The 27,351-nt window shown below is 41.2% G+C and overlaps 1 protein-coding gene across 5 annotated transcripts in view; it reads right to left on the reverse strand.

Moving 5' to 3' along the window:
• Positions 1–27,351, reverse strand: part of PTPRT (protein tyrosine phosphatase receptor type T) — a 1,014,822-nt gene that overhangs the window by 189,821 nt on the left and 797,650 nt on the right. For all 5 annotated transcript variants that reach the window (XM_012781110.3, XM_020281830.2, XM_076011129.1 and 2 more), the window contains one exon: positions 19,530–19,803. In XM_012781110.3, coding sequence (XP_012636564.2) covers positions 19,530–19,803 — 274 coding nt within the window. The remainder of the gene's footprint in view (positions 1–19,529; positions 19,804–27,351) is intronic.

Genomic DNA, 27,351 nt, shown 5'->3' on the forward strand with positions numbered 1-27,351 from the left:
CATTTTTTCCCCATTGAAATCACCTTTTAATTTCATTTCTTTATTTCTTCTCAGGCTAGGTGCATACATTATTTGGTTCACTTCCTGGCTTCTACCACCTCATAAACCTCTTCTCTAGGCAGAACTACTTTATAAACATATCAGATACTGTCTAGCACCCAACAAGTTTAACAATAACACTTAGTGGGTACATTGTGGCATAAAGTGTGTTTCATTCAGTTGCATGAGTGAGCAAATGGAACAAGGACGTCCTTGGGAAACTTCATTACAAGCAGTCATACACGCACAGACTTGAAGGGCACTTGACAATAGTCAAGTCTATACGTCAAATCAAAGACTCAATACCATTCACAATAGCTACAAAGAAAATAAAATACCCAGGAATATACTTAACCAAAGAAGTAAAAGATCTCTCAAAGAGAACTATGAAACACTGAGGAAGGAAATCACAGATGACATATACAAATGGAAAAACATATTATGGTCATGGATTGGTAGAATCAACAGTGTTAAAATGTTCACACTACCAAAAGTGATTTACAGATTCAATGCAATCCCCATCAAAATATCAACATCATATTTCACAAATCAAGAAAAAATAATTCTGCACTTTGTTTGGAATCAGATAAGAGCTCAATAGCCAAAGCAATTTTAAGCAAAAATAAAACATCACATTATGCCATCACATTATCAGACTTCAAGCTATACTACAAGGCTGTAGTAACCAAAACAGCACGGTATTTGCACAAAAATAGAGACGTAGACCAATGGAACAGAACAGAGAACCCAGATATAAAACCATCCTCATACAGCCATCTGATCTTTGAGAAAGCAGATAACAATACATACTGGGGAAAAGAAGCCCCATTTGATAAGTAGTGCTGGGAGAATTGGATAGCCACATGCAGAAGAATGAAACAGGATCCAAATCTGTCACCACTCACAAAAATTAATTCAAGATGGATAAAAGACTTAAATGTAAGGCATGAAAGAGTAAGAATGCTAAAAGAAAATGTTGGAAAAACTCTTCTAGATATCAACCTACGCAAAGAATTTATAAAGAAGACCTCAAAGGAAATCACAAAAACAACAAAAATAAATAAATGGGGCCTGATCAAATTAAAAAGCTTCTGCACAGCCAAGGAAACTATCATGAGAGCAAACAGACAACCTACAGAATGGGAGAAAATATTCATGTTACACATCCGATAAAGGGCTGATAACCAGAATCTATATAGAACTCAGGAAAATGAGCAAGAAAAAAATCAAACAATCCTACCAAAAAGTGGGCAAAGGACATGAACAGAAACTTTTTAGAAGAAGATAGACTAATGGCTAACAAACATATAAAAAAATGCTCAACACCTCTAATCATCAGGGAAATGCAAATCAAAACCACAATGAGATATCACTTATCCCCAGTGAAAATGGGCTTTATCAAAAAGTCCCAAAACAATAAATGTTGGCGTGGATGCGGAGAGATAGGAACACTCCTACACTGCTGGTGGGACTGCAAACTAGTGCAACCTCTGTGGAAAGCAATATGGAGATACGTCAAAGAGATACAGGTAGAATTACCATTTGATCCAGCAATCCCATTACTGGGAATCTACCCAAAAGAACAAAAGACATTTTATTAAAAAGACATCTGTTCTCGAATGTTTATAGCAGCAGAATTCACAATTGCAAGGATGTGGAAACAACCCAAGTGCTCATCAATACATGAGGGGATTAGATTAATACAATGTGGTATATGTATACCATGGAGCTCTGCTCAGCCACAAACACAATGGTGATATAGCACCTCTTGCATTTTCCTGGATAGAGCTGGAACCCATTCTACTAAGTAAACTATCCCAAGAATGGAAAAACACCACATGTACTCACCATCACATTGGTATTAACTGATCAACACTTAAGTGCATATATAGTAATAAAATTCATCAGGTGTTAGGTAGATGAGAGACAGGAGAAGGGGATAGGTATATACACACGTAATAGGTGCGCTGTGTGCCGTGTGGGGGATGGACAAGCTTGAAGCTCTGACTCGGGTAAGGCAAGGGCAATATACATAACCTAAACATTTGTACCCCCATAATATGCTGAAATAAAAACATTTTAAAAAATTAAAAATAAAATAAAAAATATTTAAAAAGAAAATAAAGCTGTAGTTTGTCCATAATTTAGAATATTATTAATATGAAGCTGTTAAGGCCATGAAATAGCATGGAATGGTAGCATGTAAAGGCCATGAAATAGCATGGAATAATATGCATAAGAAAATATTAAATAAATAAAGCAAAGTATAACTTTTTATTGCAACTAACATCTAAATCTAAGCTTAATTAAAAAATAAATCCTGAAGGAAATATACTAAATCTTAGTAACTATTGTACAATTAATCTGATAAATACATGCAGACAAGTATACTAATCTTAAATACAGCTTAACACATTTTTCACCATGTAAACACACACCTATGGCCAGCACCCAACACCACCAGCACCTCAGAAGTCTCCTTCATGCCCCTTCTGGTCAATTCCTCCCCACACAGGTGTATTTTGTGGGAATGTTCTCTTAGAATGTGGTTACATTAAAGAGAATTCTGGGTAGCTGCAGTGGTTTATTCTACTGCCTTGTTTTGTTCATTGCATCATTTGAGAGAACTTTCTAACTCTCCTTACAATCATCTTTCCTTCTACAGTTTTGTGCATGAAAACAAGCCATTTTCTAATGCCACCCCTCTGCACTAGACATTTTAAAGTCTTCCTTATAATCTAGAGTGCATGTCTGATGATGCTTAACTCTTCCTGACTCTGACAAATGCAATGTGGACATGTTTGCTTTCTCCTAAGCTCCTGACAACTTGAATTCCATAACCCATTTGTCTTTGTTGGTTAGACTTAGGCACAGAATAACAAAGCCCTGAGTCACTCTCTTGACCTTCTGCGTGATTGGACTGTCAGCAAATGAGGAATACACTAGACACCCGAACTCCATCATATGAGACGTCTGGCCAGTGTGCAGGTGTTCAAGTCCCCAAACAGTTCAATAAACAAGAAATGAGTACTTTCTTTGCGTTCATAATGTATGAGGCTTTGGGGAAAAAAAACGATTAGTGTATTTCCTGTTCTATCTCTACTATACCCTGCTTCTAGGTCTGTCATATATGCTGGGACAGGACAATACAATTTCATTTCTCCATTACTTTGACCTTACTCATGTTTCACCTCTCATTCAAGACTAATATCTGCACACAGGTATATATTACCTTGGGGTAGAACCTAGTATCCTTACTGTTATGCTTCTGTTGAGAATTGCTTCTAATCAAGGCTTTGCCAGTGCTGTGCAATATTGAGTAAATCTCTGTCCCTCTCTGTGGCTCAATTTCCCTATCAATCAAATGACAGAGAACTGGGTAGAAAAGGGCACTTTGGTGCAGTAGGCAGCCATTGTAAGGTTGCTTCAAGTCCTCAAATGCTGAATATGGTTTCAGCTACTGGCAATATTCCCATTTTTTCAATATTTTCTTTTTGATTCTTGATACGACTCCATACCACCTCACCCCATGCAAATATTTGTTGTTGTTGTTTTTTGTAAGCTATTACCTACCTTATGTCCCAGAATGCTTCACATCTGGATCTGCTTATAATCTCCATTTTTAGACTAGGCCAAGTCTGACTTATCAACAATCCATCCATCCATCCATCCATCCATCCATCCATCCATCCATCCATCCTTCAATATTTTACTGAGATCACAGGATGCCTGTCTGGTTGAAGACTGCAGAGTGTAAGTGTCCAGGGTATCACATTTTCAGTAGCTACTGTTTATCCTCCAGAAAAATTTAGGTTAAGTTGCACAGCCAACCTGATGAAGAAGCCCTAGGTATATGAGCAATACCTGCACTTCCTACTCTACTTCCCCATTAAACACCTCATTTAATAGGATAGAGATTTTACCCTGACCCCATAGTTTTCAAATAGTTTCCCCGGTTACTCTAACTTGTGCCTTTGTCTTCTCTAAGACTGAACTTCCCCAGTTAATATGATGAGATTTAGCCCTGGCCCTAGAATCTTTGCACATTTGTTTTTTAAATTACTTTGGCTCATGCCTTAATTTTCCTCTAAGATTGGGCTGGGAACCCCTGATAACCTACCTAATTCATGTATTCATTCATTCAATCAGTATATATTTATTGAATGATGACTATGCGCCAGACATTGTGCTGGGTACTAGGGTTCTAAGCATGAGCAAAGTAGACATGGTTCTCATGAGTTTCACATTTCCTTTTCTAGCATTGGTATTCCTGATGTCTGGGATCATCTAACCATCTGTCTACTTGAACTATTCATAATCAAACAGAATTAAAAGAATTCTGTTTATCCCCTCATTTTCACTCCAAGCCTTGTCCATCACTAGTTTTCCCCATTTAATTAAATGCCACTATCATCTACTCAGTTGACTAAGTAAAAAACCAAGCAGTCATCATTGATTATTCTAGGTCCATCACTCCCACAACTAATCAACCATAAATTCATGATTTAGAAAAGCACAAGTTGAAAACCGAAATGTACAAATGTACAAAAAATTAGGAAAATATAAAAAAAAGAGTTGATTTAACTCAGGAGAGAAATAAAAGGGGAAAAAAATCACTTCAGAGATGAAGATCAGATGGCAGGATGTCCAAAGAAGTAATTTGACAGGGGGTATTGAAGAAAGAAACACAACAAAGATAACAACAACGAGATAAAGAAAAAAATTCACAAGGGTCAGTGAAAAATGGTTTAAAAGTAAGACAAAGAAAATCCAATATATGTATAGTTGGAATCTCTGAGAAGAGGGACATGATCAACTCCAAGATGTATCATAGTGTTAAACTTAAAAAAAGAATCCTCAAGGCCTCTAGACAAAAAGATCAAAAATACACAGAGGCAAGAGAAGTAGACTATGATGAAACTTCTCAAAAACAACAAATAGGCAAGGAAACAATGGGGCAGCATTTTCAGGAAACTCAGAGAAAGTATGAATCAGGAGTTTTATAGCTAGCCAGGAGTTTTTCAAATAGCAAAGCTATAGAAAAATAGCTTTTAACATTCAAAAGTGCAGGAAATACTGTAACCATGAATCTTTATTGCACAATCAGTAGGGGTTAAATGTCATCCAACAAAGATACTACTGAGAAAACTTCAGCAAAAGGACTATTGGTAAGCATTTAACATATTTAATTGTAAATCTAAGACTACAATAAGGTAGGGACACAATTGAAGGGAGAATATATAAATCTTATATTTTCTGACAATATAGAAATAATACAATTGAAAATGATGAAGAGAAGAAATAGGGAAAGAGTAGAGTAATATAAGGTCATTCATAGTGGTACAGGAAATAGGTGAAAGTTAATGGATACCATAAAAAATTGACAATCTAGATAGCAAATGTTTAAACAAGAAAAACGAGGATTAAAGGTATTAAAAATATAAAAATAAAGGTAACTACTAGAACAAAAATACAAACCTTCCTAAATACCAAATGAAATTTTAAAGTAAAAGAGTAAAGAAAGCACAGCAACACGTGTTATACAATTAATATGGTAAGTTGTGATATAAAAATATATGGCAGAGTCGAGACGAAATCTATCAGTCATATCAACAAATGGGAATGTGTTTAGCTCATACAAATTAAATGAAGAAGATTTTGATTTGACTCACAAAGCAAGACCCAACTAGCTTCTGTATATAAAGGTCACACCTAAAACATTATTCAGAAAGGCAAAAATAAAGGAATTGGAGAAACTATAAACAGCAAATAAAAAAATAAGAAAGCAGTGTTAGTTATCCTGATATCAAATAAAAAGTCAACTCAAAAAGCTTAAACAAGGACAATTTTTTAGCCTAAAACTCACAGTTAACAAGGAATATGCTAGGTATGAATATCTATGCACCCCCTCTCAAAAAAAAAACTCAAAATTTATATACAAAGGCACTGGTTGCCTTCTATACAACCAATAATCAGTTGCAGGGCATAATGGTAGCAAAAACCCATTATAAAGGCAACAAAGATTAAATACTTGGTAATAACAAGAATGTGCAAAACCTATATGAAGAAAACTTTAAAGGACCCCTGAAAGACACAAAAGTAGACCAGAACAAATAAATAGAAAGACATCCCTTGTCTCAGGTAAGATAATTCAGTATCTTAAAGATGTCAGTTCACCCTAATTAATTTAAAAATTTAATGCAATCCCAGTAAAATTACTAATAGACTTTTTATGGAGCTGGATAAGTGTACACTAAACTTTGTATGAGAAAATGAATATGCAAGAAGAGTCAGGAAATCGCTGAAGAAAGAAACCTGGGTGGGGAGAGTTTCCCTTCCTGATATTAAAGCACAGAGCCCGTCATCACGACAGGGTGGTCCTGGTGCACAAACAGGCAAACAGGCAAGTGGAATAAAATACAAAGTCCAGAAGAAGACTCAAGAGTATATGAGAATTTAAAATATGATAAAAATGGCATCTCAAATGATCCCAGGGCAAAGATGGACCTTTTAATAAATGTTGCCAGGACAACTAGACAAATTTTGGGCAAACAGGTAAAGTCAGATTTGTACTTTACACCACACACAAAAATAAACACCAAACATCAAAAATTATACAACTAAAAACATTAAAATATACAGTTTAATGCAGTTATGGGCAAATTCCTTTATAGCCTATGTGTAAGAAAGATTTTTTAACTATGACTCAGTGTAAGAGCCTTAGCATCAATGATACTCACTAGCACTGATATCTACCTGTTACCAGATCTGAGTTTCTGTCATTCCCCATGAAAAGGAACCAGAGTCGGGGCCATGAATGCAGCAGATATTGTGTCAGATAGAAAAGAAATTTTCAAGAACAAATGGACACATGCCAGAAGGACAAAGGAATCATCTTGAAGGGGCTTCACTAGCTAAGTCTGGGACAATTTTTAGCATCAAGATAAATAATGATGGTAGTGAATTATTGCCTACTGAATAAAATAAGAATCTATAAATTTTTATTAATATAAATAAATGAATACATTAAAAATAGAGGAGAAAGGAGAACTCATCCCCACAACAGAGGTTGACTAGTAAATGCAGAATGAATGACGGAATTAGAAAATCATCATTTGGCAAACATCTTTGTGATAGTTGGTTTAGACAAAAATTACCAGCAAATGCTAAAACTAAGGGATGAAATTTTGATGATGTACAAGATTTTCCACAGTCTAGAAATATGTCTGTATAAAATACTTATACATAGCAAAGAAATAGTAACTTTATAGTGGAGAAAACCACAGTGGACAACACTTTAATTTGTCAAAGTTAACATTATCAGTGACGGAACAAATTGATATCATACACCTCCTGATACCGCACACCAAGAAGAACCCAACCTCACTGTTGCGGTGCTCCTGACCCTGACAAACACGCATAACCTGAATCTAATCACGAGGAAACCTCAGACAAACCCAATTTGAAGGACATTCTGTAAAATAACTGGCCTGTAGTTTTCAAAGAGTCAAAGGGCGTAAAAGCCAAGGAAAGACTGAGATACAAAGATTCTAATGGGGCATGACAACTAAACGCAATGTGTGATTCTGGACCAGAACTTTTTAAAAATTTTACAGTAAAGGATGTAACTGAGACAATTGTTACAATTGAGGCCAGCAGTATTACATCAATATCAGTTTCCTGGCAACTGTATTGCGGCTACATTGGAAATGCAACATTAAAGCATTTAGGAATAAAGAGGTGATAGATCAACTGATTTATAGATAGAGAGGAGAAGAGGAGAAAAAGGGAGGGAGAGAGAGAGGGAAAATGGAACGGTAAAGCGACTATGGTAAACTGTTAGCAATTAGGGAATCCAGGCAGAGAGTTTATGAACGTTCTTTATATTAATCTTGAAGCTTTTCTGTGAGTTTGAAATTACCGGAAATATGGAGTTAACAAGTATTTGGTGGAATAGAGGGAGTGATTTGGGATAAAACAAGATGGACTGTGGGCCAGCCATTGCTGAGGCTGAGGGATGGGCATACAGAGACCACTCTATTATCTATCCTCTTTATTAACGCACACGTGTGAAATGTTTCATAACAACATGTTCTGTAAAGGTGAGAACAATACATATTTTCCCATATCCTGAATACATTGTGTTCTCTTGGTCCCTGTGGTTACCATCATGGTCCCAAACACCACCATCTCTTGCCCGGATGACTGCAATAGTCTCTTGACCAACCAGCCGAAGCCTTTCTGGGCCCCTGCAACCAATCCCCTCTCCTCACTAGCCAGAGTAAACTTTTAATTACCGGAGTCAGGTACCACCACTCCTGGTTTAAGACTCTCCAGTCAATTCCCAGGGGACTGAAGAGTAAACCCCAACTCCCTCCCTTCGCCCTCACTGTCCCACCCAAGCAAACGCTGCTGTCCCCTCTGACTTAACTCTCAATATTCAACTCAACTCAAATGTCTCTTTTTCTATAAGACTTTTCCTAAGCACCTCCCCCACCTTTCCACCTCCAAGTTTGCAGCTGTGTACCAAGTCTTCAGCCACCGTGATTCCTGGTACAGGTTATTGTATATATTTGTTTTCATGACTGTCTTCTCCATGGACTGTGGGTTCCCTGAGGCAGGTATCTTATTTATCTGTGTATCCCCCTCTGACTCAGAGTGAGCCCTTAATCAGTGATTGCCGGATTATCACCATCCCCTTACAGAGGAGAGAGAGCATGACCAATGAAGGCACAATTTTGCAAATTAAACAAATACAGACAGATGTGGGAGACTGGGTTTAACACACAGCTCTGATCTTGGGCAAATAACTTCCCCACACTGGACTTCAGTTTCTTTCTCTGCCAAAAGAAGAGAACTGGGCAATCTGTAAACGAGCTCCCTTCCATTTTATGTCTCCCATTCCTCAATGATGTGACTTTGCAGCTATGGATTGGCTGTACAAGTTATCCCCTAATTGGGATGTCAGAAGTGTGGTTCCTCAGGGCCTCATGGAGAGGGGCTTAGACTTTCTATCAGGAGCTGACAACCCCTGGTCTCAACCGACCTAAGCTGGAACAGACCTCCGTGTTTCCCTGCACAGCTCTTATCTGAACTTAATGATTCCTGCTCTCTGTGAGAGATCCGTTGAGCTGTAATTACTAATTGATGTTTGTAAAGTCTTTGAAATTCTCAGGTGACAGATGTAATCAAAGGCCAATTTATTATGATAATTGTTATTAGTACAGCTCCTCATTATTTGTTGATGTAAATGGCAGGGCCAGCAGGTGTTTCAAGATTGAATGGGAGATCGAGGCTGGCCATGTCTGGTGGGAGAAAGAGGAAAGTATGGGTGTGTGAGGGATTTGAGATCTTTTAGGGACTCCTGCTGGTTCCAGTGGAGCCGTGTTCCTCTATGAAGCCACTTTTTGGGTCTAAGACCCAGCATAAAACGGGGCACTAAAGGCACAGGACTGTCTACTTGAATTTTTTGCATGCAAAGATTAAAACCCAGCTTAGCCTCTTGCTTCTGGAATGGGCTTTAGCAAATCATAGCCTCTGAGTCTTGCCTTGCTCATGTTGAATGAGGATACAGAATGCACCAATTTACACTTGTTGTGATTGAAGAATATGTGTAGGGCAGGCAATCATGGATGTGGGAAGAAGAGTGAGGAGGATGTTGAGGTCATCCAGGCAAGAGAAGGTGGTAATCAGGCCTAGAATGGTAGCACTGGAGACAAGAAAAGAATACAGATTGGAAAGAATTTTAAAGTGCAGAATTAATACAACTTGGTGATGATTGGACATACAACGTGAGGTGTCTTCGGTAGTAACCCAGACTTTATTGAGATAGGAAAGGTTGAGGAATAATTTAGTGGGGTGGTGGTGGATGAACAATTCAGTTTTTACAAAATAATTACCTATTATTTCCATCAGTGTCTTGTAGGTGTGGTTCATGTCAATCTCCTCAGTTCTGTAACCTAATGAATTAAATGGATGGATTTGCAAAGTTAAGGACCATGATGTGAAAGATGGAACTTGACCAAAATTGAGCCTCTAGGAAGGAAGGGTTGGCAGAATTGTCCCACTTCTTCACTTGTCTGTCTGCAAGTACAACATTCCCCTCTTTCTGGTTCATGCATCTAGCATGCCAACTGGCATCTCTGGACACTCTGGACCTCGCTGATTTTGTTCCTCCTCCCTGAGTTCCCTCCTCCCACATGATGCCCACAGTCTATTTGGATTTGACTGATGAGTAAAAAGTCTGTGCCCATATAGATTTTGTTCCTAATTTCCCCAGTGTCCCTCCCCACTATGCCCCATGTATGTTACCTGTGATAGTCTAGGAGTGATAACTAACATTGTTTATTGCACACCAAGCACTGTGACAGCATTTTTCATGCACCTTGTCATTTAATAGTTACAAAAATTCTTATAAAGTCAATACTAGGGGCATCACAATTTTCCAAAAGAGAAAGAGACTCAGAAAGCTTAAGTCACTTGCCTAAGGTCACATAGTTGGATCCATCTATGCAATAGAAAGACCCTATGCTAGGCATAGTCACCAAAAATGCTGAGGAGGAATAAACTTGGCAATCCATTAATATCATTTAATATCATTAATTAATAGCATCAATGCCATTTTTAGCACAAGAAACAGACAAAATCCTTGAGTGCAAAAGTCTGTATTAAATTCTAATATTTTAATATCAGATTTCATAGGATTGATATAGAAGAGATTAATCAAGTGTTTGAACAAAAAATATTCTTATGATATTGACATGCATCTCTTCAGGGCCTCTTATGTAAGGATATATGTGATAAATCCCCCCTTAAGTGACATATATATATATATATATTTGATAGAAGGAAATATATATATATTCCTTCTATAGGAAATATATATATATATATATTTTCTTCTATCAAGTTAGAGAAGCTATGAAAATTTGCCACATGTTCTTTTTTGCCTTGGCTTCCAGGAAGCTTAAGAGGTATAAATAGTGTACCATTTCATTAATCACCTATACTAGGCCCCTGGCACAATGATTCCTCTTTGTTCCATTATACAATTCTTGAGCTAGTTTTAACACTTCATTTTAACTGAACATGTATGCATGCATACTCATACATATACACACACAGAAATATAGACACACATGTAAAAATATTCATGTGTATATGCACATATGCTGAATATATATACACACACATGCACATACATATATGCTACATATGTATATATTCATATCAGCAACTATACCATTTGAAAAGTCCTTAGGAGTTTGTAAAGGGTTATCACACCAGTTGTTTATTTACAAAGATTTCAGTGAGCATGAAAGGGCACATCTCATCCCCATTTGACACATGGGGAAACTAAGGTTGGCAGGCAAGTATTCAGTTCATGTAGATGATAAATGGTGGAGCCGCTTCTTAAACTCATGAATCCAGTTTTAAAATTCTGAGGTTTCCCCATTTTTTTCACCATTTGGGTCAATCAGTCGAAGCTCCATGGGGTCCCTTCCTTTGGAGGGACCTTATGTGGAAAAAGACCCTGCTATATGGAAACTTAGGCTGCTATTTCCACAAGCCTTGTTAGGACTAGGGTTGGCACATTTATTTCTCAGGCCCAGGTTGACAAGATTATCTCTTGTCAACATTTGGGTAACCTTCATCTCCTTCTCCAAATGAGTTTAAAGCATATTTGCACGGGAAGGAAAATGTTCCTGCTCCCTCAGGTCTCATAGCATGATAATAAAAGCTGTAGGACCTGTAAGTGAGTGAAAAAATAAAGTATCAACCTGGGAGAGCTCATCTTGGTATCTGTGCAAGGTGACACTCAGGGAATTTCTCTCTTAGCTGAGGAGAGAAGTTCCAGGCACAGCAGAGGTCAGGCAGAAGCCCAGAGTTTTTAAGGGCATACAAAAAGGCTCAGATGGGGGAATGGAGGCCTGGAATTCGAGATGCCGAGGGGGTAGGCTGGGCCCCAGTAGACAGAATCCACTGAGGGCTGGGAACAAGGCCCGGGCAGGTAGACGGAACATGGAACCTAGGCTCTGGTGACACACAAGAACTGGGAAGGGACATTTACCAGACTGAGGTTTTCCAAAGTGGTTATAGAAAGGGTTGTGATGATAACCCTGGATTCCAAATGTCCAGTTCAGTCCCCCTATCCACTTCCATAGGGATCTGTAGAGCTAATAAAATCCAGAACTGTGTTCCTAATATAGGACTTTTGTGACCAGTGAGCAAATGGGTATGTGGGGGCTTTCGGTTCTCAGCTTTCTGTTACCCCTGGTGAGCAGGTTGGCTGAGGCCTCTGAGCTGTACTGCATGGCAAAGCTGCTACTAAAATCCCTCCTTCGGCATGAAATCACTGAGACTCTGAAATTCCAGGGGTATTCTGGCCATCCATCCATCTGTTGACAGAAATGGAGTCACTTCAGGAGACCAATCGAGGAAGGAGTGTGGATGAAAGCACCTTGCTTAGTGTCCATAACTGAAAGTCCTCAGGATTTGCTATAGGAATTGCACAAGTGCTTCAAGGGTGGGTAAGGATTTTGTAAGAATTTGAAGGCAAAGCTTAGTCATCACGGAACTGTGTGGTGGTCATTAGCAATGTTCTCAAATATTCCAATTCTCCTTCTAGGCACATAGTGTGAAGGAACCACCTTATGCTTTTTGGCCATTAAGCATGGCCATGTGGTTAGCTTTGGCCAATGGAATGTACAAATGCTGTGTGTCATTTTGCGTGGGAACTTTTATAGCCACTACTCTATGTGCCACATTTTTCTTTCTCTGACTTAGTGGTTGTGTCGATACGGACTTGCCATTAGCCTGGGTCCCTGAGTGACCAGAATCAGTAGAATCCTCTGCTGACCCAGTTCACACATTGGGCAGGACTGAAAAATATTTCTTTCCTGATAATCCACTGAGATTTTGTCGTTGTTTGTTACTACAGAATGATTTAGTTTATCCTAAGCAATATAGGAGCTTTCTTACAAACTCCGTGATGGAATACCCAAGACCCAAACTGCCATGTGACCTCCTGATGGTCCTGACTCTTAACCCTCTTGAGTCTGGGTCTCCTATAGCACCTTGTTCCACGTCCATCTGAGATTTCTGTATGTGACACGGGAACAGTCAGTGAGCTAACAAGAGAATCAGGAAAAAGGCTAGAAAGGGCAATGTCATACCCACAAGGTAAGATCAGTTATGTCAAAAGATTCAACAGAAACAGATGTCAGGCTTGAAACCTTGTATGAGAAGTTAAACTAAGAAGAATAAAGCCTGGGATGAGCTGTGGGTGAGTCAAGGCAGTCAATAGCTGGGACACAGGCAAGAGTCCTGAGGTCCTCCAAAGTTAGGAAAAGATGTGCTTGCATGAAGAGTCTACTGGACAAACCGGAATATGCCAGACAAGGACCCTCCAACCCCCTGCCCTCTCAGGAAAGACATCTCAGAAAAACAGCAAAAGGAAAACAGAACAAATATTACAGCTGTAATGTCATAAGATGGTTTTATATAAATTGTCTCATTTACTCTCCCCATACTTTTGAGAGGTAGATCATTAATCACACTATACATCTGGAGATGTTAAGTAAACTGTTCAAGTTCACAGGGTTGAGGACAGCTATAATTCAAAGCCAGGTCTGTATGATGTTCTATTCCAGTTTTTTCCAACACCCCATGCCACGGAAAACTTATTCATGTGCAAATATTTCCTTAACACTGCTTGGATACAACTAACTATAATTTCTTCTAATGCATTCAGAGACACAGAATTTCCCCTTAATCCAGCCCTACCTAGATCATTTCAACTATTATAATGTGATTACACTGCAAACATGGCAAGCCATTCAACACAGCATCTGGCTTCCAACTGCTCTCAAGAGGTGACTGAGTTTAAGATTTGGAGGAAGAAGTCAGAGAAAGAGAACAATCACCATTCTTCTCCCCACTTGTCTTATTTAGCTTAGCATTTGGCAGAGGCATCATCCAGGTTAAATGCACCCCTGCATGATGAAAGGGATATGGCAAAGAAAGAGTTTTTTCTCTGCATAAATAGAACACAACATTGCCCAACAAAAGGTGGCTTCTGATGGATACTTGCATGAGTTTGCCACACTTGTTTTGCATCCAACCGTTAATTATTGTCCTTTCAACTTCACAATTATGGCTAATGGTGGTGAGGATGCAGAGAACAGTAAATTCAGCAGACCTCATTCTGGGAAGAGTGGGAAAAAAAAACAATGCAAAACTGCACCCACCCACTGTTTACAACTGAGACAGCTACTCTGGGTACCATTTGGAGGATTTGGAGGAAATCAAGGCTGCCCAGGAGCCTGGAGCTTTGGAAATGAGACATCTGGGGGGGAAAAATCATAATACTGTGATGGAAAGAAGGTCCTTTAAGGCTCATCTGTTTATAGTGAAAATGACTCAAAAATATATCTCTCATTCTACACTGAATGAATATTCAGACTGTACTTACACTTTTCATTATTCAAAATATTTTTTTAATCCTCAAAATGGTTGTGTGAAGTATGTATTGCTATTTCAATTTATAAGTGAGGAAACAGACTCACAGACGACAAGAAACAGTTCATACTCTCATTCATTCATCTATCAAATGGTTACCGAGTATCTACTATGTGTGAAATACTGTACTCAGGATGGAGGATATATTAATAGCAGCAAAAAATCCCCCCACAACCAAAAACAAAGCAAAAACCCAAACCAGAATTCCTCATTCTTGCAGGAATGGTAAAGGAGGCATGCAGTGTTATAAAGAAAAAGAGTAGGTTAACATGTAAGTAGTACTGGTGGGTGGCTCTTAAGTAATATGGTTGGAAAGTTATCAGGGCATGTGACATTGAAACTGTGCTCTGAAAAAATGAGAAGGCACTAGTTCTGCAAACAATGAAGAAAAGAGAGACTTAGGTAAAATACAGCTTGCCTCAAGGCCCCGAAGTGAGAAAAACATTTTGGAATGTTTGAGAAATAATGTGGTAGGAAATGTTTAAGACAGGAGGGGTAGTTAAAATGTAGCATGCATGGCCTAACTGTATCTGAAGAACAGTGACAGATTCTGAGCACCCCCTTTTAAGGAGGACATGGGACAAAAAGGAATCTATCAGAGTAAAGGGTAAATAAGATGAAAGAGATTCAGAAATTATGCCGTGTGGGAAGGAAAAGAAGTAACTGCATGTTAACTATCAATGAGAAATGACTTGGGTGGCCAGGAGTGGGCAGTTGGTACTGTCATATTTTCTCTGAAAGGCTGACATGGGAAAGAAAGATTTGATTTTGTTCAAATCAATATAAGTGGCCAAGAGGGGAGAGTTAAAGAGATAAAATTTGGCTTTATATAGGGAAAAAAGTTCTACCTGCTCCACAAAGGAATCAACTTCCTTTCACTCCAGAGATTTGCAGTAATCAAGCTAAAGCGATATAATGTCTTGCCAAAAACATTTTATTGGAGATTTCTTTTTTGGCTTCTGCTCTAGAAGAGGTGACAGTTCAAAGTCCACCCAACTCTAAGATGCTAAGAATGTATAATATAGCTGCATCCAAAACAAATGGTTACAATATAGCCTGATTCACAAGACAGACAGATGTTATTAATTCAGTGCCAAGGACAGCACTTTGATAACTTTGGGACTTCCCTTGTTATCTGTAAGAAAGCATCAATAGGTACACGTGAGATTACGAATCAGCTCAAAATTCCCCACACAAGTGCCTGTGAACAACTCATACTTCATTAAAATGCGTGCACGTACCCTGCCATGTCTAATAATGCACATCACACTTGAACTCTCTGTAGTGGACTAGAATATTCCACATTCGTGAATCACCATAGAGTTTGCATACTATCTTTTTCCTCATGCTAGTAATAGTCCACATTGAATGAATGACTTCGCATTCCTAAGGTGGAACTTAATATTAATTATTTGACACAGCATTTCACTTATTTATTTTTGTTCTCTCCCCTACTAGAATGTTTACACTATGGGGCAGGGATTTTTTGTCTATCTGGCATACTGCTGTTTTCCAAGTACTCAGAAAAGTGCCTTCTTTTGACATACAGTAGCATACCTAAAGTTGCATGGCTACGAGGGTTTTGTAGGTAGGCAGTCTGATTGTAAAGGCCAAATTCGTAGCTAGTCTGATGAGCTGACACACCATCCTTAATATCTAAAGAAATCTGGACCCTAGAATTCTCTTACCCTGCCCTGACTAAAACTTGCAGGTAGGGCACGGAGGAATGAAATTGGCTGCTAATAAATTATCTGTCTTGGCCCACAAACATCCTGCAACAAAGGACCATTGTTGTTTTCATTTAATCTGTTAAATTCACTTTGTTCCATCCGTTGTTTTTAATCTTTTAGTGATATCGATTTGAGGAATTCTGGTTTTTATTTGACACAAGCTATTTTTTTTCCCTTTTGTAATGAAGCAAAGCAACACTACCCTCCGCCCCCATCCAAACCTAGTGCCTTTGTCTTCTCGCTTGTTTTTTAGTCACCGATTTTCATGTTTACCTATAGTTTCCTTAATTTTCTCCATTTTTCTTTGTAAAGTGTTGGCTTTTGGCTTTTTAATGATAAATAGAAAGGCTGCTTTTAGGTTTAAAAAGCTATATATTTTTAATATTCTCAGTATCAAAAATAAAACAGTAGTTATTTATTCCCTCTTGTCTAACATGAGAAAATTAGCAGATTTTTATTTACACTCATCAATCCTCCAACTCTTTCTCAGTTTGTGTTGACAAAATAGCGAATTATAGATCCAGATCACAATGGCTATTTTTTTACATTATGCATTACATTATGCATTTTTAAGTAATTTTTTTACATTAACCTTCTGTTTTATAACATATTTAGAGCAACTATTAATATTTAGCCTTAATGCTATGTTTAATTAGTTTCATGCTCACTGTGGGACATTTTATTCCATATTTCTCTATTCCTGATTCCTTTATTTTGATTCATTGCTTGGTCAATTGCTCTTTGAATGATTTATTAGATGCAGAGCATGTGGGAGCCCTTGGATACTAAGAATGTCTTCCTGATATATTTGCACAAGAACAACTTGGCTGATAAAGAATTTGGGGGTTATAGCACTTTCTCCTCAAAAATCCTCCAGGCTTAACTGCATTGTCTGCAGCCCTTTACAATATGGAGAAATCTGAGTGGGACCAGGCAGAGATTTGTTAGACTGAGAATGGCTATTCTGCTCCTATGACCCTTTCACCCAGCTCTTTTCAGTAAAACTTAATACTAAAGACGGTAATTTGAAACAATGTGTACTTTTCCCCTTGCCAGAAAAATGCAGCATTTTGAGTGCCCAGCTCCCACCGCTTTTCCTCTCTCTGTTCCTGTGGGGCCAAATGCATTTCCAAGACACTTGGTATAAGCACTGATCCAATTCCATTATGCTTGTGTTTCATAACTGGGAGTCTTAGTTCCAAAATGAGAGTACACCTGGCGTGGAATGGAAGACATGCATAATTAAATGGCCTTGTTCATCTCAGAAGCAGTAGCAGAAACTGTTTCTGACATGAGGAAGCTTCAGAGTAGGATACTTCTTTTTTGTCTCAATGGCCAAAACCCATGTTTTGAAGAGGGGGTCTATGATGTGATGTTTGGGGAGCAAAACCTCTAACATTTGTCCTCTGTCTTCTATTCAGAGCCAACCATGTTCTGGTTAGGGAAATTCTTTCTGGGGTACGTTTGCTAGTTTCTTGGGTTCTATTCCTAGGTTTTATGGGTATCTCAGTGAGAAGAATCTAGCATAGCTACTTCTGCCTCTTCCCAGCATGGAAACGCAACCACACCCCTTGCTGTGTGCCAAGAGCTGGGACAGCCACACCTTCTTAGGGAGTTGTGCTGAACCAATAAACTGGCCAGCGTGGGATGCAAACAGTCAAGAATGAGAGAGGACCCAGCTGCTGCTGCTGCTGGTCTTTATGTCTTCCTGCTCAATACGTCAGAGTGCTTCCTGCAGAGGGAAGGCCAGATGGACAGGTGGAAGGCAGTCTGGCAGCTTCTCTTGTAGTTTTATACTCTGTAAGGAGTGTTGCTTGAACCAGTAATAAATGCAGAACTGAAATACCAAAGTGGAATTTAAATAGGTATGTGGACATTCTAAATGTTAATTAGCTCCTCAATCCAGGTTTCTCACCAGGCAATGAATGCCACTGACAGACTAAGCTCTCTGTCTTGGCCACCCAGAGCCTGCACGGGCTGTTCCCCACAGACTTCGCCGAATCTCACTTTTGTCTCAGCCTTCCCTTATCCTGTGAGCTTCTCACTCCTCCAGATACACTGCATAACATGGCACATGACAAACTCTCTTACTGTCTATAAGCTCTTGGAGAGCATGTACTATACAACATTAATATGAACCGTAGGGCCTAACCATTGTCAATATTCATTACATGTTTGGTAAATGAAATATGGCAACCTGGACTGTGTCCACAAAAACATCCTGGACGGAAAAGGCAAACTTGTGTTATAAGAGGGACTGAAGATATTTAGCTTGCAGAAAAGAGGACCAGATGGGCATGTTTGTATAGAGGGGAAGTGGGTGGGAGAAAAGATCTTATATAACCGAATGAATACCAACTAAGAAGGTGATTGCATTGATTCTATAGGCTCCTAAGAATGTAGACCAAGAGCAATGGGTGGAAACTTCAATAAGAGATATTTAAGTAAATACATTAAAAAGCCTTCTTATAGACACAGCCCACTCCTACCCCTAACAACAAAATTACCTCAGAAATAAGCATGTTCTCTGTCTTTGGAAGTATTCAAGAATAAGCACTAATATCAGCTAACTGTGACATTGTAATACTGTTTGAAGCATTGCTTTTTTTTCTCTTTTTTTATTTTTTTGAGGGGGGTTGTTGGACGACCTTGAAGATCCTTTCCAGCCCTGTGATTTTCTGATGTTATGAGTGGCACCATTCCTTGACCAAAGAAATATTTGACACAAAAATGGTTATCTTATCTTTGGAGGAGAACTACTTTCTAATGTGACTAATGGTAACCACAAAGGAGTAATATACAATGATCAACTGAAACATGCTTAGTGTATTCCTAGGTAACAAATCGATAGGTATTATTATTCTATATGAAGAAACTGAGACTCAGACCATGTGATTTGCTCCAGTAAAGCACCTTCTCCATACTCTAACACAAGAATCTGCAAAGGTTTTCTGTAAAGGGCCATGGTGAATATTTTAGGCTTGTTAAGTACACACGGTCCCTATTGCAACTGCTCAGCTCCACTGTTAAGCGACCATGCAGCCGTAGACAATATGTAAATAAATAGGCATCGCTGTATTTGAAAAGAAACTTTATATTAAAAAAGCAAGCATGGGGCAGGATTTGGCCCGTGAGCCTTACTTAGTTTCCTGACTTCTGCTCCAGAGCCACACTGCCTCATCATATGTGAATGTGACTACTCAAACAAGGAAGGAATGGCCTCCATGTGGCCACACTTACTCCATTGGCTTTGCTGAGTGCCTGGAAGTAGATGCTGTAGCTTTTCAGGGGGGAGAGGGGCGGGTTCCAGTAGCCATTGTATGTCTTGTTGTCACCCACTGTAAACGGCTGGGTGACAGGCAGGTTGGCAGGCTTCAACTCAGCAGCGAAGTAGTGTAGAGAATCAAGGCTGGAGGCATTCCGATAGCTCACAGGCACCGAAAAGCACTCGATAATGTCAGCTGCCCTCCGTGACTTCTGAAGTCGCTCCTCCTTGACAACCAGCTGATAAACACTGGGTAGGAAAGAGGAGAGAGAGGCAGATAGATGAGTAACTGTCTGGAAGGATGAGCTTGTCAGTTCTCATGGTGTCAAGGCAACTTCCCCTGTATGGAAACATCTTCACTACTTCTATCTACAACTGAACTTCCCTACTGAGCTTCAGATTTTTAAACCCACTGTTTTGTAGAACTCTGTCTCCATTTAGATGTCTCAAAGCCGTCTGATACTGGACATGTCCAAAACGCAACTCAGCCCCAGCCCCTACAAACCTGCCTGCTCCTTCTTCTACATCTCTTCTCTGAGTGAATGGTAGCGCCTTCTGTCAAGTGGCCAGGTCCTGAATCCAGGGTTCATCCGTTCCATCCTCAGTTCCTAGCTCCCTAGTTCTCACTCTTCATCTTGAATCAACAAGTCCTGTTGATCTGACTTCTGCAAGGCTGCACCTGACCCACCTATTTCTTCCCCTCCCACTGGTAATGCCTAAGTTGGGCACTTACCCACCTCTTACCTGGACTCAACTGGTTCCTTTACCTCTACTTAATTTGATCAAGCAATCTCCCAATCCATTGATCTTCCTAATCATATAGCCTATCAAACACTTTCACTGGCTCTCCACTGTCCAAATTATATAATCTAAACCCCTCATTCTGGCATTTGAAGCCCTTTGTGTCTGGCTTTCAGTCTTCTGTTCGGAAGATCTTCTCATGATGCTCTCCTCATTCTAGCTACTCCAGACCCCAAGCTAATGCCCAAACATCTGTTAGATCTCACCCCATGCCATCACTATCTCATGCTTCCTCCACCTGCAGTGGCTTCCCGTCCTGGCCACCTCTGTCTGGGGAAGCCTTTCCCTAAAGGCTAAGCCCCTCTTTCCCCTGCTCTGTGAAGCCTGTGCAGGCTGAGTAAGTTATCCCCCTCTTTGATATCTAAGCTAACTAATTGCTATCTGCAATAACAGGAGATGGGGCTAATGTCTCACTGGCTAGATCGTGATGTTTTAAAAGGAAGGTGTTATCTCTGCATCACTCTCCTTCCACAAACACTGCCCAACAGTAGGCCTGCCACCAAACAAAGAATCAATGAATTCTTGTTCAAATGAATCAAACTGGATTGAATTAAAACAGAGGCAAGCACGAAACCAAATCTGACTGGATGCAGAAATGCTAATCAGATAAACAGTGATTCCCCTGAGCGCCTATCTAGTGATCTCATATCATTCTCTCCAACTTAGAAGGATATAAAAAGATGGTAGCATGTGAACAAAGTAGACCGAGCGCAACTGCATACCCAATATGTAGACTCTCCTTGCAAAAGTCATTCTAAAGTTTAGGAATTGGGTAACATTTTCCCATCTCGTTGAATGTCCACAGTTTGTACTTCTCTTGAATAGATGTTCTACATTTGGAAGAGCTTTACTGCACAGATCTCTGGGAGCCAGGATCTAAGACAAACGATCAATTGCCCAGTGAGTGCCCACAGGAGACTTCTGTGAATTAATGAGGTGGTTGCAGCAGGGGCCCCAAACCCATCGTTTAAAGAGGGTATAGTGATGTGACACACAGTTTATGAAAATGGAACGTGGTGCAGGCTACCATCCTTCAAAAGGATGGTATCTAAAGACACTTATCCTATCTAAAGACACTTAGTCAAGAAGTGCAACTTGAGAGAAGACAGAAACACAGGACTATTTCATTAGGGAAAAAATGCTATGAAGAGAGTGACCCCAAGAACATGCGACACACTCAATATGGTAAGTATTGCCCTGAATTTCCTTGAGCATGGGAATGGTTAGTCATGCAAATGGGAAAGGATGGGTATGAGTGTATGTATGCCACACTTGAATGAAATATCTGAATTGAGGTGCGCACCACCTGAGATGAGTATATTTGAGTGGAGGTGAACAGCAGCTGGGGTGAGTGTATCTGAGTGGAGGTGAGCAGCACCTGGGATGAGTATGGCTGTGTGGAGTGATCAACACCTAGATGAGTATATCTGAGTGGATGTAAGCAGCACCTGGGGTGACTATATCTGAGTGGAGGTGAGCAGCACCTAGGGTGAGTATATCTGAGTGGAGGTGAGCAGCACCTGGGATGAGTATATCTGAGTGGAGGTGAGCAGCACCTGTGGTGAGTATATCTGAGTGGAGGTGAGCAGCACCTGGGGTGAGTATATCTTGAGTGGAGGTGAGCAGCACCTGGGGTGAATATATCTGAGTGGAGGTGAGCAGCACCTGGGGTGAGTATATCTGAGTGGAGGTGAGCAGCACCTGTGGTGAGTATATCTGAGTGGAAGTGAGCAGCACCTGGGGTGAGTATATCTTGAGTGGAGGTGAGCAGCACCTGGGGTGAATATATCTGAGTGGAGGTGAGCAGCACCTGGGGTGAGTATATCTGAGTGGAGGTGAGCAGCACCTGTGGTGAGTATATCTTGAGTGGAGGTGAGCAGCACCTAGATTAGTATATCTGAGTGGAGGTGAGCAGCACCTGGGGTGAATATATCTGAGTGGAGGTGAGCAGTACCTGGGGTGAGTATATCTGAGTGGAGGTGAGCAGCACCTGGGGTGAATATATCTGAGTGGAGGTGAGCAGCACCTGGGGTGAATATATCTGAGTGGAGGTGAGCAGCACCTGTGGTGAGTATATCTGAGTGGAGGTGAGCAGCACCTGTGGTGAGTATATCTTGAGTGGAGGTGAGCAGCACCTAGATGAGTATATCTCGAGTGGAGGTGAGCAGCACCTGTGGTGAGTATATCTTGAGTGGAGGTGAGCAGCACCTGTGGTGAGTATATCTGAGTGGAGGTGAGCAGCACCTGTGGTGAGTATATCTGAGTGGAGGTGAGCAGCACCTGTGGTGAGTATATCTGAGTGGAGGTGAGCAGCACCTAGATGAGTATATCTCGAGTGGAGGTGAGCAGCACCTGTGGTGAGTATATCTTGAGTGGAGGTGAGCAGCACCTGTGGTGAGTATATCTGAGTGGAGGTGAGCAGCACCTGTGGTGAGTATATCTGAGTGGAGGTGAGCAGCACCTGGGGTGAGTATATCTTGAGTGGAGGTGAGCAGCACCTAGATGAGTATATCTGAGTGGAGGTGAGCAGCACCTGGGGTGAGTATATCTGAGTGGAGGTGAGCAGCACCTGTGGTGAGTATATCTTGAGTGGAGGTGAGCAGCACCTAGATGAGTATATCTGAGTGGAGGTGAGCAGCACCTGGGGTGAGTATATCTGAGTGGAGGTGAGCAGCACCTGGGGTGAGTATATCTGAGTGGAGGTGAGCAGCACCTGGGGTGAGTATATCTTGAGTGGAGGTGAGCAGCACCTAGATGAGTATATCTGAGTGGAGGTGAGCAACACCTAGATGAGTATATCTGAGTGGAGGTGAGCAGCACCTGGGGTGAATATATCTGAGTGGAGGTGAGCAGCACCTGGGGTGAGTATATCTGAGTGGAGGTGAGCAGCACCTGGGGTGAATATATCTGAATGGAGGTGAGCAGCACTTGGGGTGAATATATCTGAGTGGAGGTGAGCAGCACCTGGGGTGAGTATATCTGAGTGGAGGTGAGCAGCACCTGTGGTGAGTATATCTGAGTGGAGGTGAGCAGCACCTGTGGTGAGTATATCTGAGTGGAGGTGAGCAGCACCTGTGGTGAGTATATCTGAGTGGAAGTGAGCAGCACCTGTGGTGAGTATATCTTGAGTGGAGGTGAGCAGCACCTAGATGAGTATATCTGAGTGGAGGTGAGCAGCACCTGGGGTGAGTATATCTGAGTGGAGGTGAGCAGCACCTGTGGTGAGTATATCTTGAGTGGAGGTGAGCAGCACCTAGATGAGTATATCTGAGTGGAGGTGAGCAGCACCTGGGGTGAGTATATCTGAGTGGAGGTGAGCAGCACCTGTGGTGAGTATATCTGAGTGGAGGTGAGCAGCACCTGGGGTGAATATATCTGAGTGGAGGTGAGCAGCACCTGTGGTGAGTATATCTGAGTGGAGGTGAGCAGCACCTGGGGTGAATATATCTGAGTGGAGGTGAGCAGCACCTGGGGTGAGTATATCTGAGTGGAGGTGAGCAGCACCTGTGGTGAGTATATCTCGAGCGGAGGTGAGCAGCACCTGTGGTGAGTATATCTTGAGTGGAGGTGAGCAGCACCTGTGGTGAGTATATCTTGAGTGGAGGTGAGCAGCACCTGGGGTGAGTATATCTGAGTGGAGGTGAGCAGCACCTGGGGTGAGTATATCTGAGTGGAGGTGAGCAGCACCTGGGGTGAGTATATCTGAGTGGAGGTGAGCAGCACCTGGGGTGAGTATATCTGAGTGGAGGTGAGCAGCACCTGGGGTGAGTATATCTGAGTGGAGGTGAGCAGCACCTGTGGTGAGTATATCTTGAGTGGAGGTGAGCAGCACCTGTGGTGAGTATATCTTGAGTGGAGGTGAGCAGCACCTGTGGTGAGTATATCTTGAGTGGAGGTGAGCAGCACCTGGGGCGAGTATATCTTGAATGGAGGTGAGCAGCAGCTCAATGAGCATTCCTGTTGTCCTATGTATACATCTGAATGAGAACCTGAAAGCCCAGGCTGCATGTGAGTAATATGTGGGCAAACGTGGCCAAGCCCTTAGGAGGCACATGCTACATCTGAGTGTGCATATGTCCAAATGTTGATCTGTAGCGCCTGGGTGTCTATCCGCAACATCCAAATGAATATATTATAGCTAACCTGGGTGTTTAGACTCCTAAGGAAGTGTGTATGGCATCTGAGTGTGTCTAACATCCCAAAGTGTGTGAGAGTGCATGACACCTATGTATGTTCCTAATGCCAGTTGAAGTCCATAAATGTTTAAGTGAAGCTATGACTTCAATACTTCTCAACTCTGGGATCATTGTCAATTGCACAATTGCCATGTCTATCAGGACAGCTAAGCTCAAAGCAGTCACTGAAAAGCAACACAAGGACCTAAGACCTAAACCTTGAGGTTGTAGGGTGGGAGCAGAGGGGTGCTTGTAACAGAGCTTTCAGGATATGCCCAGCTTTATATATACCCATCATCTCAAGCAAAACTTTGAACCTGGCTAGAGTGCTAATAGTAGTTCAACCAGCTGAGGGTCTCTTACTCACAGGACTCTGGTCTGCGAGGGAAAAGGCAAAAGTTAATAAAAAGCAAAGGAGTAACTTCAGGAAACAGATAACCTCTTGGGCCCTCCTGCTGAGGCTTGCAACAGAACCTGAGGACACTCTGCATCTAGCCCTTGTGTCCCCAACCAGTTCATGAGTAGTCAACAGCCTCACTCCCAGAGCCAGGGGTTGGAGAGAGCTGTGGGACCCTGCTTTCTTCTGTGGCCCAGTCTGTTCCTAACCATCACTTGGGTTGATTATGCCCACACAACAAGACCTTTGTCTTGTGTTTTCAGCTATTCTTCTCATCCTACCTTGAATCCTTCTGCTGCCTTTGTCCTTTAAATTGAGACCTCAAAGCCTCAGGAGCGTCCTTGAAGATCTTTCCCACTCCTAGAATCACTTACTGTTGGCTCTGGATCTCCTATGATGGGATAAATCAAGGAGAACCACAAGGCTGGCCTCATGTTCTGTCCATGACTGGCATAAAATTCCACAGTTGTGGACAACCTAGAAGACGGGTCCTCATTGAGATCTGAACACTTGAATGCTACCAAGGCCCAGAGTGGGAGGCATGACATCTTTACAGCACTCAGCCTGTAATCCTACCACTTCCTCCTCCCTACCAATCTGATTACTGAGGATCCACCTGTCAATCAAACTCAACAGTCACATCACAGATGAGGATGCTGGGACGGAGAGGTCAAGTGACCTATGAGTGTCCAACTACAACAAAAGTGGAAACCCCAACTTTTCATTCATAGTTCAGCATCTTTCATTTTTTTCAACCTTCCTTCTTTTCCCATACATAAACCAACAAAATGTATGAGGGGCCTTCCAAGTTTTTTTTGTTTTTTTTTTTAACTTGGCAGCCTAAACGGCTTGGCTCTATCTTATCCAACCCCATATGAAATCACAAAGAACGGTAGAGGGTATTTTTTGGGTTTCAACTGTGTCGTCAACATATGGTTCACATACGACTGCGATTATTATGCCAAAGTATACCCAGAAACTCCTTCAGGCCCACTGCACCTGCAGCTCTTCCACTCAGAGGCAAATCTGCAATGCAGCCAGGAAGATGTAAATCATTTTGTCAGATAAATCTGTTTGCCAGTGAATCCAGCCTCTCTCAAAGACCAGGGGACTCTGATTAAAGAGGGAGAGAGAAGAAACAGCAGTTGCGTAAGTTTCCTTTCCCTGACACACACCCTTTAGGAAAGGGTGACAGAAAGAAACAAGAAACTGGGTATTTATTTCTTGTAGCAACTTCATCCTCATTCTCTTGAGAATACATTTATCTAAGAGCATGCTCTTTTCAGCTTGCTGGTAATGATAACATCAGACCTAAATGAGAATAAGCCCACAAAAGTCATATCTCCAGCTCAAAAACAGTGGTTGCAATAAACTATTCAGGATCATTTATAAAGAGAAGGAATTTTTTAGCAGGAAAATCCTGATAGCATGAGGGAAGAATAACTTAAAATGCTCACTTTATCACACAAAGCGTTTGCTCATACCTTTTCTCCTTTCCTGACACCCTTTTTATTTCTCCCAATGAGAAGATGGGTATTTATGATCATTTTTTTTTTTTTTGCATTACTTATCCTGTGCATCTCTTTTTGCAGGGCTCTGAGAGCCATGCTGTCGCCACCCCATCTTGTTCACTCTAAGGTAGTTTCTGCAAGGCCAAGGGGAGTTTGTACTTTCTGTTTGAGCGTCTTCCTGCCATCTGAGGCAAATACCTGCAGGACTTCCCCACTGGCTTTGGAAAACCCCACCGCTCAGCCATCTCACTCCCTCTGATTTCTAAGCTAAAGGTTTAAATGGTAATTCATGCCCCTCTGACCAGATTCACCAGGGACCTATCAGAGTCATCTTTTCATCAATTCCTGTGGCCCCCTTTCTATATCTAGGGAAGAAGTCTTTAGCTGGGGGCTGTATCCTTTCAGAATGCTGAAGTCAGGTGACAGATGGAGTGCATGCTTTAGCTCACAGGTGAAGACTTCCCAACCCCTGAAAGGTGCACATTTTAGTTCAAATTTTCCCAGAAAGAGGCATATATTAGTTCAGGTTCTTCCATCAACAGACTCTGAGCCAAGGTTTCAATGCGAATGATGTATTGAGGTCCCAGAAGAAACCAGTAAGAGAGTGAGGGAAGCAGGAGAGAAAAGGGGAGGATGTCAAGCAAGAGTATGATATGTCAGGCAAAGTCTCAGTTTCAGCCTGATCCTATAGGGAGCTCTGGAGCATAAATTCCACGCTAGAGTTTGTCTCATTTCATTGGCTATCGGCTGCCCCAGAGAGACATAAACTCTCAGGCACTCCCAGTTTTGTGTGCAGGTGAGACAAGGTGGTTCTCCTAGCCTAATGGCAACACTTCAAAGCAGTTCACACCTGGCCATGATTTGCATCAAAGCACATGGAGGCTGGGGGAGGAACACACTGCAGGAGAGGGGC

Source organism: Microcebus murinus, chromosome 16, assembly GCF_040939455.1.
Source record: "Microcebus murinus isolate Inina chromosome 16, M.murinus_Inina_mat1.0, whole genome shotgun sequence".
NCBI lineage: Eukaryota > Metazoa > Chordata > Mammalia > Primates > Cheirogaleidae > Microcebus > Microcebus murinus.